An 18472-nucleotide genomic window follows, 5' to 3' on the forward strand; every position below is an offset into this window, starting at 1 on the left:
GTATGCTAGTTGTTTTCATGTTCTATACCAGGGGTGTCCAAACTTGGGAACTTTAAGACTTGTGGACTTCAACTCCCAGAATTCCCCAGCCAGCATGGCTGGGGAATTCTGGGAGTTGAAGTCCACAAGTCTTAAAGTTCCCAAGTTTGGACACCCCTGTTCTATACAAATGTCATTATGTCTACACAATTCACCTAAAGTTGGTTTTTTCTTTCTTTTTATGACCCTGTAAACCCTTAATTCGGGGTAGAGTGGGGGATGATTGAATGGAGTTGAGCGTTTACTGGCTGGCTGCCCTTCCAAATGCCTATGTGGAGTTCTCAGCAGATATTTTCTCTTTGCACCCTGAGAAACATCTGCTGCTATCTAGGATTGAACTCACAACTTTCCAAATGGGAGGGAAGCATCTTCACCATTAGGCCACCACGCACTCATTCATGTAGTGTAAAAATACATGGTTTTTTTCAAATAAGAAAATAACTATCTTACAAATAGCGATTAATGTTCATGAAAACTTCCATCAAATTAGTTTTCAAGTTTCTCAGCTACATGTTAGGAAAGATCATTGCTTCTGCTCCTTTGTGAACTTTAACAATTGTTTGCAAGAATTTATCAAATTAATTGTCAGGATGTGGATTATCACATTAGTCAAGCCTAGGACAGTTTTACAAGAGACAGATTGCTGAAACTGGTATATTCATGATCCAAAATGCCACAATTACAAAAAGCCTGAAAAAAAGAGTGATACTATAGTTAAATGTGTATTTCATTGAGTCAACATTGCAGGAAACCATGCAATATAGAGAACTGGGACCAGCAAGCAAAAATAATCAGGGAAACATAGAACTGAAAAATAATTCCATTCAGCATAGATTGAATTCTTTCAATGGGGAGTCCTACAGGCAACTAGATATATGAAAAGCAGGCTTGTAAACCAATGGTGGGATTCATTTTTTTTTACTGCCGGTTCTGTGGGCATGGCCTGGTGGGTGTGGCTTGGCTTGGTGGGCGTGGCAGGGGAAGGATACTGTAAAATCTCCATTCTCTCCCCACTCCAGGGGAAGGTGACTGCAAAATCCCCATTCCCTCCCGATCAGCTGGGACTCGGGAAGCAGAGAATAGATGGGGGCTGGGGCCAATCAGAGGTGGTTCTCTGAACTACTCAAAATTTCCGCTACTGGATCTCCAGAAGTGGTCAGAACCTGCTAAATACCACCTCTGTTGTAAATAGCATAGAGCTGTCACATCTTTTTAACCCAGTATTGTCTCTATTAGCCTTTCTTAGCCTGGTATCCCTCAGATATGTTTACACGGATTCCTAGGGTTCCCAGTGAGTGCAATTTTCACCTCTACTCCTGGAGAATTGTTACAATTCCAATATGTCTGCTATACAACATATTAATTACCAGCGATGTACTAAATAGGGAAAACAACAAGCCAAAATGTGAAAGAAAAAATATGAAAAATATTATTCAAGAGCATTATAATACTTTAAAAAAAAAACCCGCTCCGATGCAAAGTATTTTATCAGTTCAAAGGCCTTACAGAATTTTATTATATTTGCAAACGTAACATTATACATCATAAAATATTGGAGAAGGAGGGAAAAGATCTATAAAAGCCGTCTATGAGAATTTAACATAAGCTGATAAAAACTATATCAATGTTTCTCAATTTGGTCTCCTCCAAATGTTATGGGACTACAACTCCCAAAATATATAATCATGCTGGCTGAGAATTTTGGGAAATGAAGCACCAACAAATCTGGAATACAATAGGTTCTAGGAGGATGGTCTAAATAATGCAATAATATACACGCCAATATAAATTTAGATGAGAACATGAATGTAAACATTCATTAATATACAACATGCATAGACATATACTGACCTTCTGTTTCAGAACTGTAGCTTTTGCAGTAATTGTGCTTTACCGTCCACAGAGGCATCAATCTAACAGGCACTGTTGATGTATAATTCCTCTCCTTTGTAAGAATACATGCAGCCAGGGAATTCCTGTACTTCTATCCCACTCACCCTCTAGAAATGAATGAAAGCTATGCAGTCTCAGTGCCCAGCAAATTGGGCCTAGAACTGCATCGCTTCTAGGGAGTAGAACATCACACAAGATGCTGGGTTTCAACTAGCTACTATCCATTGTGGAGCTAATCAAATTGAAATTCTGATCTTCGTTAACAATAGCAGCCCTTAGCTGTATACTTTGGCCCATGTCTTCTACATTTAAACAAAAAATAGACTGGAGGGAGGAGTTATAACTTTCTTATAACTTCTGCTTGCACCCTTTGCTTTTTAAATTAATGTTAAATTCCAAATTTTATAAACCCCTTTTATGCAGTGAGCTATTAACCTAACAAAACGATTGATGTGCAAGAATACCAATATCTTATTAGAATGATGGAAAGGAGAAGAGAATTTAAATTAAAATGTTTTAGCCAAAAGCTATCTAAAATGGGGGAAATTGCCAAGATCATAATTTAACACCTTTTTTTAAAAAAAAAGTGCAGAGAAAATCTGGGTATTGATTTACCCAAGAGCAAGAGCCACAGAACAATCCATCTAATTCCTTGAGCTCAAGATACCTTCAGATTTCTCCCCCTGCCTACCCCAAGAAGCAGCTCTCTCTTGAATTTGATCTGCTGATACTGCAATAAAACTACTGGGTTTTAAAAAAGAGGGAACTTTTTTCTCCCTATTAGAGAATTACACATAGCCAAAGAGACTTACTAATTCATTGATTTAATTTCACTTCCAGAGTGATATAAGACCAACGTCTTCTCTCTCCACAGGTACCCTCCATGCATAACGCTCATTGCAGGGTCTGATCTCTGCCTGGTTAGCAGAAGACATGAAAGGCAGAGATAAGACCAGATTCACCTACATCAGAAAATGCAGACTTCCTGAATATGTTGAAGACTTCACAGCTGTGTAGCCATAAATGGCAAGAGGTTCCTTTCACTGCTTCTGTTAAAAATGAGGAAACATGGGATAACACTCACACATGGGTCAGGACCTCAAACCAGTGGGTGCAATATCCCACTATCTTGTAACTGTTATTATTAACAAGAAAGAAGCAGTAAAAGAGGCTCACTTCACAAAACGTATTTAAAAATCCCTGAAATATGTCTACAACAGCCTGTTTGCCAGGATTACCACTATAACTACTACTGAACATGTATGATTGTACATGTATGTTACAAGAAATTCTGTATTATACATGGAATCATATAGACTGCTTCCTCTGTTCCCTTCATTCTAGATTACAGATGTTTAATTGCTGCATTTCAGTCTAGTTAAGATATAATATTCAAGTAATAACGTATTCTAATGGAGCAAGGAGGCGGGGAAAATGAAAAATTTACTGTCATGTTACACAACTACATTTAAAAATTAAATAGAACAAATGTAAAATTCTGGTACATATACAATACATTGGTTAAGATTTCTAAAACTATGGTTTTGCTGGGTTTTTTTTTTTTTAAAAAGAAGTATCACTTTTTGTGATACTATAGTTATGCACAATAATTTATACCTAATAAGAAATAAAAATTTTCATCTTCCACAAAATATATATAACTATGACATTCACATTGCTAGTTTAAGAAAACAAAATGTGAGTTTTACATACTATGTAGCAATCTTTGTGGACCCTTCGAAATCAGTACATTGAGCCTTGATTAAATAATGCTTGAACAACAAATCTGGTTTGTCCCATACAAAAACATCAGATTTTTTTTTAAAAAAAAAACCCTAAAAGCTAAATAGGTTTTTCCATTTCACAATGGAACAATTACAGGCATAGTTTAGTTAACAGGGGGGAAATCTACAATATGATAGTAATGAAACAATGAGAAAATATACATAAGTTATCGTCCTCATAGAGGGATTCTGTGTCAATTTCCTCAGGGGAATGAGCCAAAACTGAATCTTTTTCTGATCATATTGTTTGGTAAATTCACAAAAGAGAGCAATGCAACATATTAGTATTCAGAGCTAAGCCACATGATTATTAGATTCATCATTTAATTGTACCACTTGAGGCTGGAGCAGTGATTAAATGTTAACAATGTCGTAATGAAAATATGATTTAATTCATTTATGTTCAAGGAACTAGTTACCTAATGAACTTTTGTCTTGTTCACCTTTGTTCTAGAAAAACCTGGATGGTATACAGATGATGTTTCTGCTCATGAGAGAGAGATTTCTGTTCAGTTACTATGACCTCCTAAGCCCAGTTCCTCCTCCTCCTCTCTCATTCTATTCAGGAGGTCCCTGGGGCCTGTTTGGAGAAGAAGGACAAACCACTTCTATGGATTACTTACTATTAGCACCACATTAAAAGGAACCCTTTCTTTGTATTCATCTGTTTTTCACTAGGATTAAACAGCTTTAGGGTCACTAGAAGAGGTTAGTAATGTCATTGAAGAAGAAGGAATGTTGTTTATATGTTACTGAAACAAATAGGGATGAAAGAAATGAACTGTAAATTTGTTTTAAGAAACCTACATATCAATGTTTTTTTTTAAAAAAGTGCAAACATTGTTATAACTTGTTTAAAAGACAGTAATGTAGAAAGACTCAGATCACTGTTTTTTGGCAAACTGAATATCAATGCAATATCTATTCCAGATATACAAAAATGTGGAATATATCTCATTTTGTTTTGGTTTAGTATGACCCATAGTTATAACCACTGTTATTTGTGAAACATGGGTTATGGCTTAGCATGATGTGCTAGCCCAACCATTAAAGTTGGTTCAACCCATTTGTGACCAAGGAAATTAAGTAGAATGTGTGTATGCAACAATGTACAAAGCTGTGCATATGGTTCTTCCAAATTTTTGTTTATAAAAATATGGGGAAGCTTATGAACATTTAATTTCTGCTGCAGTCTAAAATGGTACAACCCAACAATACACATATCACATAAAGCAATTATCATACATTTTAGCTCTTAGCTAACATAGATTTCAGGCAGTCCACTTCAGCTGCTCTATCTTATTCTAATTTTTTTGCTAATAGAATATAAAATATTTACATAGATATTTTTCAGATTTTATAAAATTGCACACTGCCTATCATTGTAGCTAGATTTAAAAAATCATCCCCCCCACCCACCCAAAAGGACTGGATCATATACCAAGTATGCCTTATAACATAATTAAAATATGCCAATTCTTTATCAAAACATTTGCAAGTGTTTAGCAAACACTCAACTTCACATAAAGAGAATAAATCTGTTTCTTCAACCTGGCACCCTCCAGATGACGCCTACATTTCCAAACAGCGTAACTAAAGACTAAAATATCAACACATCCTGAAATGCCAAGTTGGAGAAGCATGAACTGGGTATTTAAAATACAGAAAATAACAATTTCCCAGAGCTGATAATTTGAGTCAGATTTCATAAACATAAAGCAGTATTACTGGAAGATAATTTGAGTGGGGGCAGGACAGGGACATGGGTTTTGCCATATGCATCTTAGGGCTTTTCCACTTCTCTGTTCTATATTAGACCAGCTGTTTGTCATTCTTTTTAAAGATATATTCTCTATTGATTCTTAAGACTTCTCTATGGCTTCTCCTCTTACAGACAGAGAAAGATTTCCTTAATGGTTATGTCCAGACCAGGCTCACCCAACTCAAACATTTCTGGTGTTTTTCTAGCACTTGTTGTGGTGTCATTGCAACATTTCATTATTAATTGGTAAATAGGTGACTCAATCCTAATTGACAAAGGCAAGCCGTAACATAATAAACTATGAGTGAAGGAAACATTTTTTACAGCTGTTAATTGTTAAATCAATTGCTGGGGTAAATTATTTCACACACTGTCTTCAGGAACTCAAAACGTTACTGTAGTTACAAGTTCATTTTTATCTGATTTGTGCATTTGAATTGAGAAGATATCAAAGTCAATGTGGGGGGGGGGGATATTGCTGCATGCCCAATTAAAATACTAACTTAACTTTCTATTGTTAGAACTAACTCACTGATCAAAAAACCCCCACATCTGTGCATCTTTTAGAAGAATGGACCTCTCATGCTGTCAAAGCCAAATACCTAGTGTCATCTGAGGAGAGCTATAGTTGGGTGGAAATGAAATAAAATGTATGACTGGAAGATTACTTGTTGGCATTTTAAGTACTGATGTACTCTATTTTGGATTTGTGATTACTGCTACTAAGCTCCCATCCAGACCAGCAATTAACCATGGAAAGCTAAGAGGTAGCTTCCACTCACCTCAATAGAAAATGAGGTCCCCAATGCAGCCGTCTAAAAGCACCTCAAATTAGAACAGCTGTTGCTATGTCTTAAACCCCTGGATATCCAATCAAATCACTTATTTTGCTACTCACCTAGAGATTATAATGCAAGTCCACTGAATGGCAAAGTATATGCATATATAGAATCAAAGCAAGGTTACACACTGCACATTCCCTTTTGCACTAAATAAAAAGGTTCATTAATAATAATAATAATAATAATAATAATAAAAATCACAATTAATATCAGTGAGCTTTCTAAGGAGGAGTTGACTATAAGAACAGAATTAAGACGCAGGAAAAATCTGTTTTCTATTCTGAGAATCACATCATCCCCCCCACCATTAATTTCAAATAAACTACTAGACCAACTAGCACAGCGTTCCTCCAAGTATTGGGACCACTGGAGGACATCACTTTGGAAAGGATTAATTAGCCTAAACACAAAACTTTTCTTAACAGAAAACTCACTCATTAAAAAAATAAAATAAAAGGTTACCTTATCAGCAATGATTATATCATAAAAAATAAGTTTAAATCATACAAGGGCATATAGAAATGCATACTATTATCTTAATGCAGAGTATTTTTTAGAAATGCCCCTGATGTCAGGAGGTAACTTGTGAACATGACGAGGAGCCAGGTTGGCTAATCAAAGTTTACAGAAAGGGATGTAGGTGGTTCAAGAAGTCATTGATGCTTTAAAACTGGATGGTGTTGAAATCTGAGAGCTTGTTCCAGGAGTTGCAGAGATTGGATTGGTTGGGAAGATTGAAGAGAAAGTTAAGGCAAATACAGAACAGGAACAGAAGTGTTTGCCCAAATTTGTGATCTGTCCTCTCGCTTTCTCTCTCTCTCTTTTTTGGTAATAGCTGCTTGTCCACAGAGTTATGATGCAGATGGCTGTCCGAAGTTTTGCTAATACCTGATATTTCAGATAGCATAGTAGTCAAACATAACATTGTTCTAGGCTATCTGAGTTTTTCATGAAGTGGATGAATATCTGACATCCAAAACCGAAGTAGCCTGCAATAGAAGAAAAGGATGGTAGCCGTAAGCAACATTTTAAAATTATTTTCTTATGCAGGTGCACATACCCCTTTTATTTCATTTCATTTCTGGTTTAAGAAAGAAGAGCAGACATTAAAGAAAGGAAAACCCACAGATAGTTACGCAGAGCAATACATTAATAAGTCTCTCTCTCTCCTCAGATTCTATTATTGGAATTCTCAATCAATAGTCTAAAACAAATAGAATTCTGAAACACCAAGATCTATCATCAGAAGCATTATTTTCAATGAAGCGAGAAAGAGGAAAAAATGTTAGCACAAATGTCAAACTTTTGCCACAAATTTATACATTTCTGTTTCACTGCTTCAGATAAATATGGAATTGTAAATAATGCCAAAATAAATTAAAAACTACAAGTAATATCAGTCTATAACCACACTACAAATGCATAGTAATATTAAAAAGTATGAAAAGAAAACCAGGGGAACAAATATGGCTGAAAAGGAGGATTTTATAGATTACACTATGATACCCCTGAGAGACCCCAAAGGTGCTTTTCCAAAAGGCAACTGGAGTTTGTTTTTGTTTGAAAACATTTCGCTTCTCATCCAAGGACTGAAGAAGCTTCTTGGATGAGAAACAAAACATTTTCAAAGAAAAAAACAAAAACAAGTTGCCTTTTGGAAAAGCACAATTGGGACAACCATGACCTTAAGTGAAGACATCCATTTCCAAACAGCATGGCTATATAGTAAAGGTAAAGGTTCCCCTCACACATAGGTGCTAGTCGTTCCCGACTCTAGGGGGTGGTGCTCATATCCGTTTCAAAGCCAAAGAGCCAACGCTGTCCGAAGACGCCTCCGTGGTCATGTGGCCGGCATGACTAAACGGCAAAGGTGCACGGAGCACTGTTACCTTCCCACCAAAGGTGGTTCCTATTTTTTCTACTTGCATTTTTACATGCTTTCAAACTGCTAGGTTGGCAGAAGCTGGGACAAGTAACAGGAGCTCACTCCGTTACGTAGCACTAGGGATTCGAACCGCCGAACTGTCGACCTTTCTGATTGACAAACTCAGCGTCTTTGCCACTGAGCCACCACGTCCCAAAGGTTATGTAGTAGAGTTATCCAAAAGCTAACCAAAGAGTTGATACTACCAAAAACACTATAATCCAGTTTGGGACAATAAATACATACTGCTCTCAAATAATAAAATAAAACCTACTACTACCTCATCTTCTTCTTCAGATACTTTAATAGTATTATCCGGGGATTTGACAGGTTTCTGTGTACTGGTTCCATTTGTCTCGGCCTTCCCATGCTCAGCTTCCCACTCCTGTAGAACTTCGTCAATGTTAAAACGCCGCCGATAATTTACAAAAAAGTTTTTCACTTGCACCACAGATTTGTTTCCAATGACATCAGAGATTGCTTGAAAATCACGACCGTATTTCCTGATTGCTACAAAAGAAAACATATCTATCAAGACCATTTCTGAAGCCCAGAAGACAATGTATATATAACCTTTAAACTCATACTAAGGAATTGTGTTCAGAGTAGCATGTACTTTCACAAGCATGCAGGGAGCTAAATTAGAATGAGTGGCCTAAGCTCATCCAGTAGACATGGCTGTGAAAATTTAGCCTAGATCCCCTTGTGACCTTGGAGGAGAAGTCAGAATAAAACTTGATGAGCGGGTATTTGCATCAACAGTACTGCAAAAAATGCATGCTGTAGAGGCTGTAGAGAATCTATTGACACAGTAAATGAACCTCCTTGAGATTGAATGGATATACTATTTATAGTTTCAAAGTCAACAACTAAATTTAAGGGATACATCAAGGGTCACACTGTTTCTAAACCAATTATAGGTTTATAGAAGAGTGGTAAATCATGGCTTTCTTAAGATTCTGCCTCAATATGGTTATTTATTTATTACTGAATTTTATTCATCAAACATGGCCACCAACCTCATGCAAGACAACTCTACAATAAAATTAACAATTTACACTCATCATAAAACCAATTAAGGCAATTATGTTACTAAAACTATATGTTTGAAAATATCTGATATTTCTTATGGCCAAATATAGATTTAGCTATATTTCCTTTTAATTTTTCTTATCCCACACTTTGAGATCCCAACCCCCCTATTAATTCTTTCTTCTGTTGTGTACTTTGCTTATCACTGCTTATCACAAAGTGTAAATAAAATGATAGTTGTAAATTAATTTAAGGCCACCCAATTCAAAAGCCTAGCTGGTGAATTTGTTAACAACAAATTAAAACCCAGCAACAATCTTTTAAAAGTGAAGCAATCCTGAAAACTTGATACACCATCAAGCATCAAGAGTACTGTGAAGGATTTCACCATTGGGTAGCCCAGTCAGTATAATATGCTATCTAGTATGCTGCTCTAATGATGAAAAACATGATATCAAGGCAAGGTGAATATGGTGATTTTAATGTTAATTGTTCGTTGTTTATTTTAAAGGCAGCAAAAAAACTAAACTCTATACTCTGTGTAATTATTTCCCCTTTTCAGTCTGTTTGGTACATTTATCTATAGAAGTATGTTCACATTCTTGATTTAAATATTCCAAAATCATTTTAAAATGAAACACAATATTAACAGCACAAGCAACTATACTACTCCTAAAATATTTAATTGATTAATATAGAGCTTCTCAAATCTGGGCATGCAATGATCCCCTGAAATTAATGACTTTGTGTAAACCTCAGTGATAACATCATTAAATAATCTGATTATCAATTTCAAGACATGCTGGCTGGATTGTTTAAGTGGTTAATATACCTCTTACTCCAGAAGTTTCTCCTTTCCTTTTGGCATATTGTGAGCAAGATCCAAATGCCACCACTGCATTTCTTCAATGGCAAAATCCTATGGCCTTGATGATGCCCTCCCTTTCCTAGTCTGCATTAATGCTAGTTGTATCATCTCTCAATCAGATGTGTTGCTATACTTGAATCTACTCAGCCACAATTCCATTTCCCTGCAGATTTGTTGCCAACCTCTATTGCAGGAATGGGAGCACTGTTTCAACTTATCACTGGGACATTCATATTTCTCATAGTGGGTAGGAGAAACAGAGCTCTCAGAAGGGAATCACATATAGGTGATGGAGAGGTGGAGAGGGTTGGTAGTTTTAAATTTCTGGGCATTTATATCTCGGAGGACCTCTCATGGACTATGAATGATAACATGCTTGCGAAGAAGGCACAGAAGAGGCTATACTTCCTGAGAATGCTCCGGAAGATAAATCTATCTTAGCATCTATTCTGTCCTACTATTGCAGCACCATTGAGAGTGTCCTGACATATGGCATTCTTGCATGGTATGGGAGCAGCTCTGCAGCGGACAAAAAAGCTCTGCCGAGAATCACTAAAACTGCCCAGAATATCATTGGGCTCCAGCTACAAGCCCTGGGATGACATCTTCGCATCTCGCTGTTTGAGGAAGTTGCACAACATTCTCAGAGACTCCTCTCATCCTGCTTACAATGTTTTTGGACTGTTGCCTTCAGGCAGAAGATATAGAACAATGAAAACTCGGACCACCCGCCTTCTGAATAGTTTTTATCCCAGAGCTATAATTGCACTCAACAATGAGCTAAAGAATGGCCGTCAGTGAGCTGTTGGACAGAATTACTTCGTCTGTTGTGTGGATGCTTGGTTGTTTTAGAGGCGGGGAATTTTTGGTGGGTGGGTGGGTGTTTGGGGATTGTCATGTGTGTTGGGCCCCGTCTCTGGGTGTTATGTGAATTTCACTGTATGGGTATACTGTGTATATACGTACAATGACAATAAAGTATTTTATTCTATTCTATTCGTATAAAAACAGCATCACTGGCTGCAGAACAGAATGTAGGTTTGAGAAGACTTGCCTCCTCTGCCTGGACAAGCCAGTTATGACTTGTCTCAAATACGTTCAGTACCCCTGGGCATACAAATATAATAAATAAATGAATGAATGCTAATGACTGATCGGACAAGCCATATTTCTAAATATTTCATAAATATGTTTCCACAACCTGACAAAAGCAGAAACAAGGACCTCTTCTTGTAAGCACACCCTTGTAAGTATGCCTGCAGTGGCTGGAATTGGGCACATTTTGCATACAGTGCATGCATATACAGAGAGAAACTATTCTTATGTTTAAAATACGCACAATACACACACACACCATCATAAATACAAGAATAAGGCTAGCATATCCAGTCAAACTCCACCCACTTCAACCAACAATCATGACTTGGAATATGAGGAACTGGGTCAGTCATCACCTGGCATATGGGAAACTGTCAATGCAAAAATGAATGAGTGTGACCACTCTACAGTAAATGCAGTTCAGGTCTCCAAGGTTAGCATCAACCCTAAGACACAAGTCAGAAGCAGAAATGCTCCATCAGAAATCAAGATACAGGGTCATCTTCCCTACAGACAAGAATATATTTGCAACGCCATACCTTGCACTGCAAGAAGCTGTTCATCTGTGGTCCAGCGTGCATTAAATTTCAATGTTACCTAAGCATTATGAAACATAAAGAGAATAATTTACTTAGATAACAGATGTGTTTTTAAACCTCAGCCCCCAAACTGTATACAAATGAAAAAGTGAATGCATTGCTTGAGCAGTCATTTGTTAAATAAAGCCTGCATTATTCTTCTCAGCATGTTTTTTTTTTAAATTTCCCTTTTCAAGTGAAATTATAGAGGTAGTCCATTATTTAGTTAACAACATTTAATTTATAAGAGCAGAAAGTAAAAAGGAGATAAAGGAAGCGGTCAATTATTTTAGCACAAAGTTAGCTACAAGAGTCCATGACTGGGTTGGCTTCGTCAACTAAGTCAAAATTTGAGGGCATCTGGACTGTGGCTTTTGGTATCTTCCTGATCGTGAACTGTGCACTTCTTCTCATCCTAACTCCAATACTGGAGCTAGAAAAGGAACTGGGGTAATTCCCCAAATTGCACTGGGCCTCAGAAGCTCCTAAAGGACCTCTGAAGCCCAATGTAATTATAGGGATAAATGGCAAATTTGATCAACTTAGTCAGGTGCCCTTCTATAAACTTCAGAAAAGAAGGAAAAACACACAATTTCCCATTAGAACATAAGCTTACCTCTGGTAACCTATATTGCTCTATTCCTCCTTCAAGTTTCTCTTTCAGAGAGCTGTTTGTTTGTTTGATATTTTGGATCTGAAAAGAAAGGTTCCTCTTTCAGTATGGATAATATACAAAGGTTGCATAAAATTTGATCTAATGTCAAATATTCTCTAAAACATTGATGGGGTGAATATTATCTATACCCCCCCCCCCAAATAATTTAAACAAGAGCCCCGCTTCCTCCAAGAACCACAGTTCCCTTCCCAACTAAGATTGGGGATCTTGCCCTTTTTCCTCTCCCACCCAAACATCCAATAACTTAGTAGTTGAGAAGCAATAATGGGGAACAAGCTCTTTCGTTCTTAGCCTCTTTGAGGACTTTCTAAGGTTGATACTTGTAAAAAAAAAGATACTAAGTTGGATGATTTCCAACAGAACCTTTACATTGTTAAAATGATTGTGTTCCCAATTGCTTGCCTATGTCTTTCTTTTGAACATCACAGCATTTAAAAAACAACAACCTTAGCTCACCCTCTGAACTGCAGCCACTCATTATTTTTATTTTGTAAATATACCTATGGAGTTTTTTTCCCCCAACATCTGATCATAATAAAAGCTATCTATCTACCTGCCAGTGGAACGTATGACACTGGCGATGCTGAAAGTTGAAGTTGTGCTTTGCAATCCACGGTTTTCCATTTACATGTATTTTAAAATTAAAATAATCTTTTAAAATGTCAAGTAGAATAGACAATGTGGCAAATGGGAGCTGATCACTGTTACATGGATATGGTTAAGTGGATGCCCATGGAACCAAACAAACAACCAATGCAGTAACCTTCTAACCAATACAGGAAATAGAAGAATAAAAGCTAGCTGCATAGAAGTGGTAAGGCAGAGGAAAAATATTCTTTTATACTTGAATGTGTATAATTAGAATTTAGATGGAAATCAATAAAGTAATTGATTACTAATATAAAAGTTTTCAGAAACTAGAAAGCCCAAAGTGTGGAGAAACATGGAAACTGATTTATGGAAATCCGTAATGACGACCTGAGTAAGATACAGGAAGTTGGCAATTCATCTTGCTGCACTGTAAATAGAAAGCCAAGTTGAAATAATTCTCCTCTAAAATGTACTGCAACTGACAGCTTGTTAATCAGGTCTCATCCTGATGCAAAACATCTCACCCAAGCTATAAATCCTCCCAGGGAGCTGTGAAGTTGAGATTGTTTAAAATATGTATCAGATGATTAAAAAGAAGCCTCGCTCTGCTGCCAGGAGAAAACACATACCTGTCGCTTGATGGAGACGAGCTCCATATCCAGTTGCCTGAGCAAAGTGGTGGCAGCGGTTGCGTTGGCAGACACGGCTTCCACGTCTTCCTGAGAGAGAAACATTCCTTTGGGAGGTTTCCTCTTGGCCCTGTTCTTAGCAGCCTGGGTACTGTGCTTTTCTTTCTTTACCTGAGGAATTGTTTCCACGGGAGGAATCTGCAAAGGAGAGATCTACCATATGTAAGCCTGATGATTCAACCAGAAGCCATCCACAACTACTGCCACTTTCAAACATGCCCCAAACCTGAGATGGACAGTCATACGTGTATTCTTTTTCCAAGATCTTGCATTACAAAAGCTAACTACAAAAGGGATGTACTGTCTTGCTTCACTTTTTTACTAAACCAGTGGATAGAGTCTACATTTTCACAATTTAATGGGTGAAAGAGGCATCTAATTTTAATCTTCCCAGAACACAGAGGTCACCTGAATATGAGTTCTTTAATCTTTAGGGCATCCATTTGACCCTTCAAAGTTCTTCAAAAAAGGTCAACTTGCACAGTATGCCTGTCTAGTCCAAAGGCATCATGGCATCATTCTTCTGGCTTCATCTTTAAAAATCATTTAAGACTCTCTGTACATTGAGCTGTGGGATGGTTTGTTGGTGCTGCCCAAGTACTTTTCTGCTAAAGTAACAACAAGACTGGGAGGATAGACACAAGCGCACAAAATGCACCTATCTTGTTAGAATGAAGTAATAGCAAAAGCAATAGCACTTAGACTTATATACTGCTTCATAGAGCTTTACAGTCCTCTTTAAGCAGTTTTCAGAGTCAGCATATTGTCCTCAGCAATCTCATTTTACCAACCTTGGAAGGATGGAAGGCTGACTCAAACTTGAGCCACTTAGAATCGAACTCCTGGAGTGAACAGTGAATAAGCCTGCAATACTGCATGCTAAGCACCGCGCCACCACGGCTCTAAGTAAGATGAAGTCTGCTAAGTATCTTCCTTAAGTTTTATTACTGAAACAGAAGATAAATGCACTAACCCAAATACAACACACATAATACAATGGTTCCAACATATATGAGAATTAATCTTTTACCAAAGATTTCCATCCATAGTTCCCATCTTGTGAAAAGGACTCAACGCCCCCATAGAGGACTGAAGTGACAACATCCACCACACGTTCCAGGCAGGCCACTTGAAAGCCAACAAAAGCATTCTTTCCAACCTCTGCCATCAGCACCTCAGTTTTAATAGTGTATCAGAAATTTAAAAAAATATATCTCAGTTGAGTATGGGGATGGTTGAATTAGGGGTGAAAAAAATCTAAAAATTATGTTTGATATGCAATTTCGTGTGTGTCAGCCAGAGGGGAAGAAGAAGAAACTAATTTAAGACAAAACATGAAGGGTCAGATGATTGCAGGCTAATCCTTAAAGCTCATTCCTTTTTATATGCAGCACTGCAAAACTGAGGGATAAAGATTTTTTGCATTGGTATGAAATCTGCCCTAGAAAAAGGTCTTTCAGGGACAAGTATGAAACACAAAGAATGTATCTGAGACACTGTTTTAGATTCCTGCAAAGGAACACTTAGATCTGCCTGCCACTCCACTAGCAATGTAATTTTTAAAATTTCTTCTGAATCTTTTGATAACACTAAGGACACGTCTCCAGAATGTGAAAAAGACCCTTAAAAAGCTCCCTGTTAAGGGAAAGCCATAATTGCTTCTGCCTTTCTTCAAATGAAAACAGCAAAGCATAGAGGGATCAAGCAACCACTACAGAGTTTTCCTACTCTGAGGAAAATAACCTCCAAGCTTAACCGGAAATTGTACAGTATACACAGAATTCCCAAAAGATTCTGTCTGGGAGGGGGGGAGGTGCATGAGCCTCACCTTACTTTGACAAGTCCATTCTACCTGAGCAGTCATGCTGCCTGCTTCCCTCTGTCCATTTCCATGTCTGCTCAGTGAAAACCAGTGGTGGGTTGCAGGCGGTAGGCCCCAGTACTGGCGTACCGGAGCCTGCTCGGAGCACCGGATACTGTTCCGGCACGGTGCTCCGGACCCACCCGCCTGAACTCCTTACCTGTCTTTTAAGGCTTCTGCGCTTCCGCATGGCGCATACAACGCCTGCGCAATGTTCTGCGGAGCAGCTGGAGCATCACAGAGGCTTGCAGAGGCGCTAAGAGACATGCGTGCATTGCATGCATGTGCGCACGCACTGCACGCGTCCATGTGGATGCTGCCAGGCCTATTACAACTGTACCGGTTGGAACGGGATCCGGAACCCACCACTGGTGATAACCATGTTTTATTACAATATGTACCTTGAAGGATTACGAGTTGATTTTAATCATCCTTTGATCTTAAAGGAGCTTTCAATCTTGATCCTGGTCTAGCTTGATCTAGCATTAATTAGTATTTTTCTAGTTTTAGCATCAAGGACTGAATAGAGAATGTTCAGTAATGGACTGGGCATACATTCAGTGAAGGGCTGGCAGGAAAGAGGAAAAGAAACACTTCCCAAGACAATTTCCCTCAACCAGAGTTAAAATATATATACCATAATTGGGGTCCTTGTCTTCCTTAGACATGATCCTATGCCCACACTGATTCACTGAAGCATATTCAAAGCTAAACACAACATTCATCTAGTACTTAAATTGAAAGACTGACTTCATATATTGCACTATTGCACTAAGCTGTATTATATGGGTTTATCTGGTTTAGGTTTAGCATGTTAAGGTGGACTTTGCTAACTGCAGTTTATTCAAGACATTATATGTACATACTGTACATTTGTCCAGGCAGTCTCTGAGAATCAGACACTACTAAATGGAAGAGAAAAATAATGTGGTATTCAAAACAAACAACGTATGAGGGAGTAGAGATATGCCTTTATAAGGACATTTGTGTTTCCCAGCAAAGGTCTAGCCAGAAAATCTTAGCTATTGTTAGCAGAAAATAACTTGATCTATATAGGTCAATAATGTAATAGGGATTAAGGACAGTTTTATATATGACTGTGTTTTGCACTGAAACATCAAAGCATCTGCAACACCTCTCAACAGCTTACAAGTGGTAAGAGTTCATCTCTCTATAGTATGGAATAAATTAAATTCCAGTTTTATCTTCTAAGCTATGGAAGAGACTTCTAGTTCTTAGCTGTGACACTTCAGCACAAAGATAGGTGGTCCCCATTCATGTTTTCAACCTTTCTGTAAATTTGAAAACATGGTGAGTTGGAGATCACATGAAGTGTTAATACCACTTTATAATGCTTTGGTAAGGCCACACTTGGAATACTGCATTCAGTTTTGGTCACCACGATGTAGAAAAGATGTGGAGACTCTAGAAAGAGTGCAGCAAAGAGGAACAAAGATGATTAGGGGACTGGAGACTAAAACATATGAAGAACGGTTGCAGGAACTGGGTATGTCTAGTATAATAGAAAGAAGGACTAGGGGAGACATGATAGCAGTGTTCCAATATCTCAGGGGTTGCCACAAAGAAGAGGGAGTCAAACTATTCTCCAAGGCACCTGAGGGTAGAACAAGAAGCAATGGGTGGAAACTAATCAAGGAGAGAAGCAACTTAGAACTGAGGAGAAACTTCCTGAAAGTTAGAACAATTAATCAGTGGAACAGCTTGCCTCCAGAAGTTGTGAATGCCCCAACACTGGAAGTCTTTAAGAAGATGTTGGATAGCTATTTGTCTGAAACGGTATAGGGTTTCCTGCCTAGGCAGGGGGTTGGACTAGAAGACCTCCAAGGTCCCTTCCAACTCTTGCTATTGTATTGTATTGCATTGGATTGGATTGGATTGTAAGATATTTCTCATTACACATTGTAAATGGAAAATGGTAGATCATGATCATCTGACCACAGAACGAGCCAAACATTTCTAAATAGCAACAGTACTTAGATTTATATACCACTTCACAGACCTTTACAGCCCTCAGCATATTGCTTCCAAATGTGAGATGGTTGACAAATGCCTAAAATGTAATCATGAGGCCAAAATAGTGGTGATGCTATGCAGCAATCATAACTTCAAGAATGGGTTATAAGTAGCCTTTTTAAAAGACTGTTATAACTTCAAACGGTCATGGATCAGTTTGAGTCTCACCAGGCTAAAGGTTGACTCAGCCTTCCATCCTTCCGAGGTCGGTAAAATGAGGACCCAGTTTGCTGGGGCCAATATGCTGACTCTGTAAACCGCTTAGAGGGGGCTCCAAAGTGGTATATAAGTCTAAGTGCTATTGGCAATCAACCTTGCCAAGCAAGGACAATCTATATTGTTTCTTTGTTGTTCAGTAATTGTATTGTTGTATTGTTCAGTAACTGAACTTAAAGAACTCTACTTAGATCCATGTTTTGTTATTATGTTTATGTAGGAAAATAAACTTACTTTTCCTCCGGTGTGCAAATATTGAAATATTATTTTTTATGTTAAGCCATAATGAGATACACAAATTAAAAAAAAATTTTTTTTAAAGAAAACTGTGATGTGAACACAGAAACAGAATCTTTTAAAATATCGCCTATTAACATAATAATGTTTAATACTGTTTAACTGAATGATAAAGCAATGAATTTTGCAGGTGAGGGAAAACGTAGCCGTGTTACTTCTAGAAAAATATGACAGTAAAGGAAAGAAATTTACATCCTCTTATAGATTTAATGTTCTGGGATAATTTTGGATAATCAGCTATATCACCTACAAGATTACAGAGCTGTAGACCAGTTGCCTTTGTTTTAA

The 18472-nt window shown here is 37.7% G+C and overlaps 1 protein-coding gene across 2 annotated transcripts in view; it reads right to left on the reverse strand.

The window, feature by feature from the left end:
• Positions 1 to 3759: 3759 nt before the first annotated feature.
• RCOR1 (REST corepressor 1) overlaps positions 3760 to 18472 on the reverse strand; it is a 172913-nt gene continuing 158200 nt past the window's right edge. The window contains exons 8-12 of one of the 2 annotated variants that reach the window (XM_081956201.1): positions 13717 to 13914; positions 12437 to 12514; positions 11782 to 11839; positions 8525 to 8754; positions 3760 to 7309 (exon numbers count right to left, since the gene is read on the reverse strand). In XM_081956201.1, coding sequence (XP_081812327.1) covers positions 7268 to 7309; positions 8525 to 8754; positions 11782 to 11839; positions 12437 to 12514; positions 13717 to 13914 — 606 coding nt within the window. In that variant the 3' untranslated portion in view covers positions 3760 to 7267. Of the gene's footprint in view, positions 7310 to 8524; positions 8755 to 11781; positions 11840 to 12436; positions 12515 to 13716; positions 13930 to 18472 lie in introns of both variants that reach the window. The other variant, XM_081956200.1, reaches the window with a different exon arrangement.

Source organism: Natrix helvetica (assembly GCF_964273705.1).
Source record: "Natrix helvetica genome assembly, chromosome: 1".
Taxonomy (NCBI): Eukaryota; Metazoa; Chordata; class Lepidosauria; order Squamata; family Natricidae; genus Natrix; species Natrix helvetica.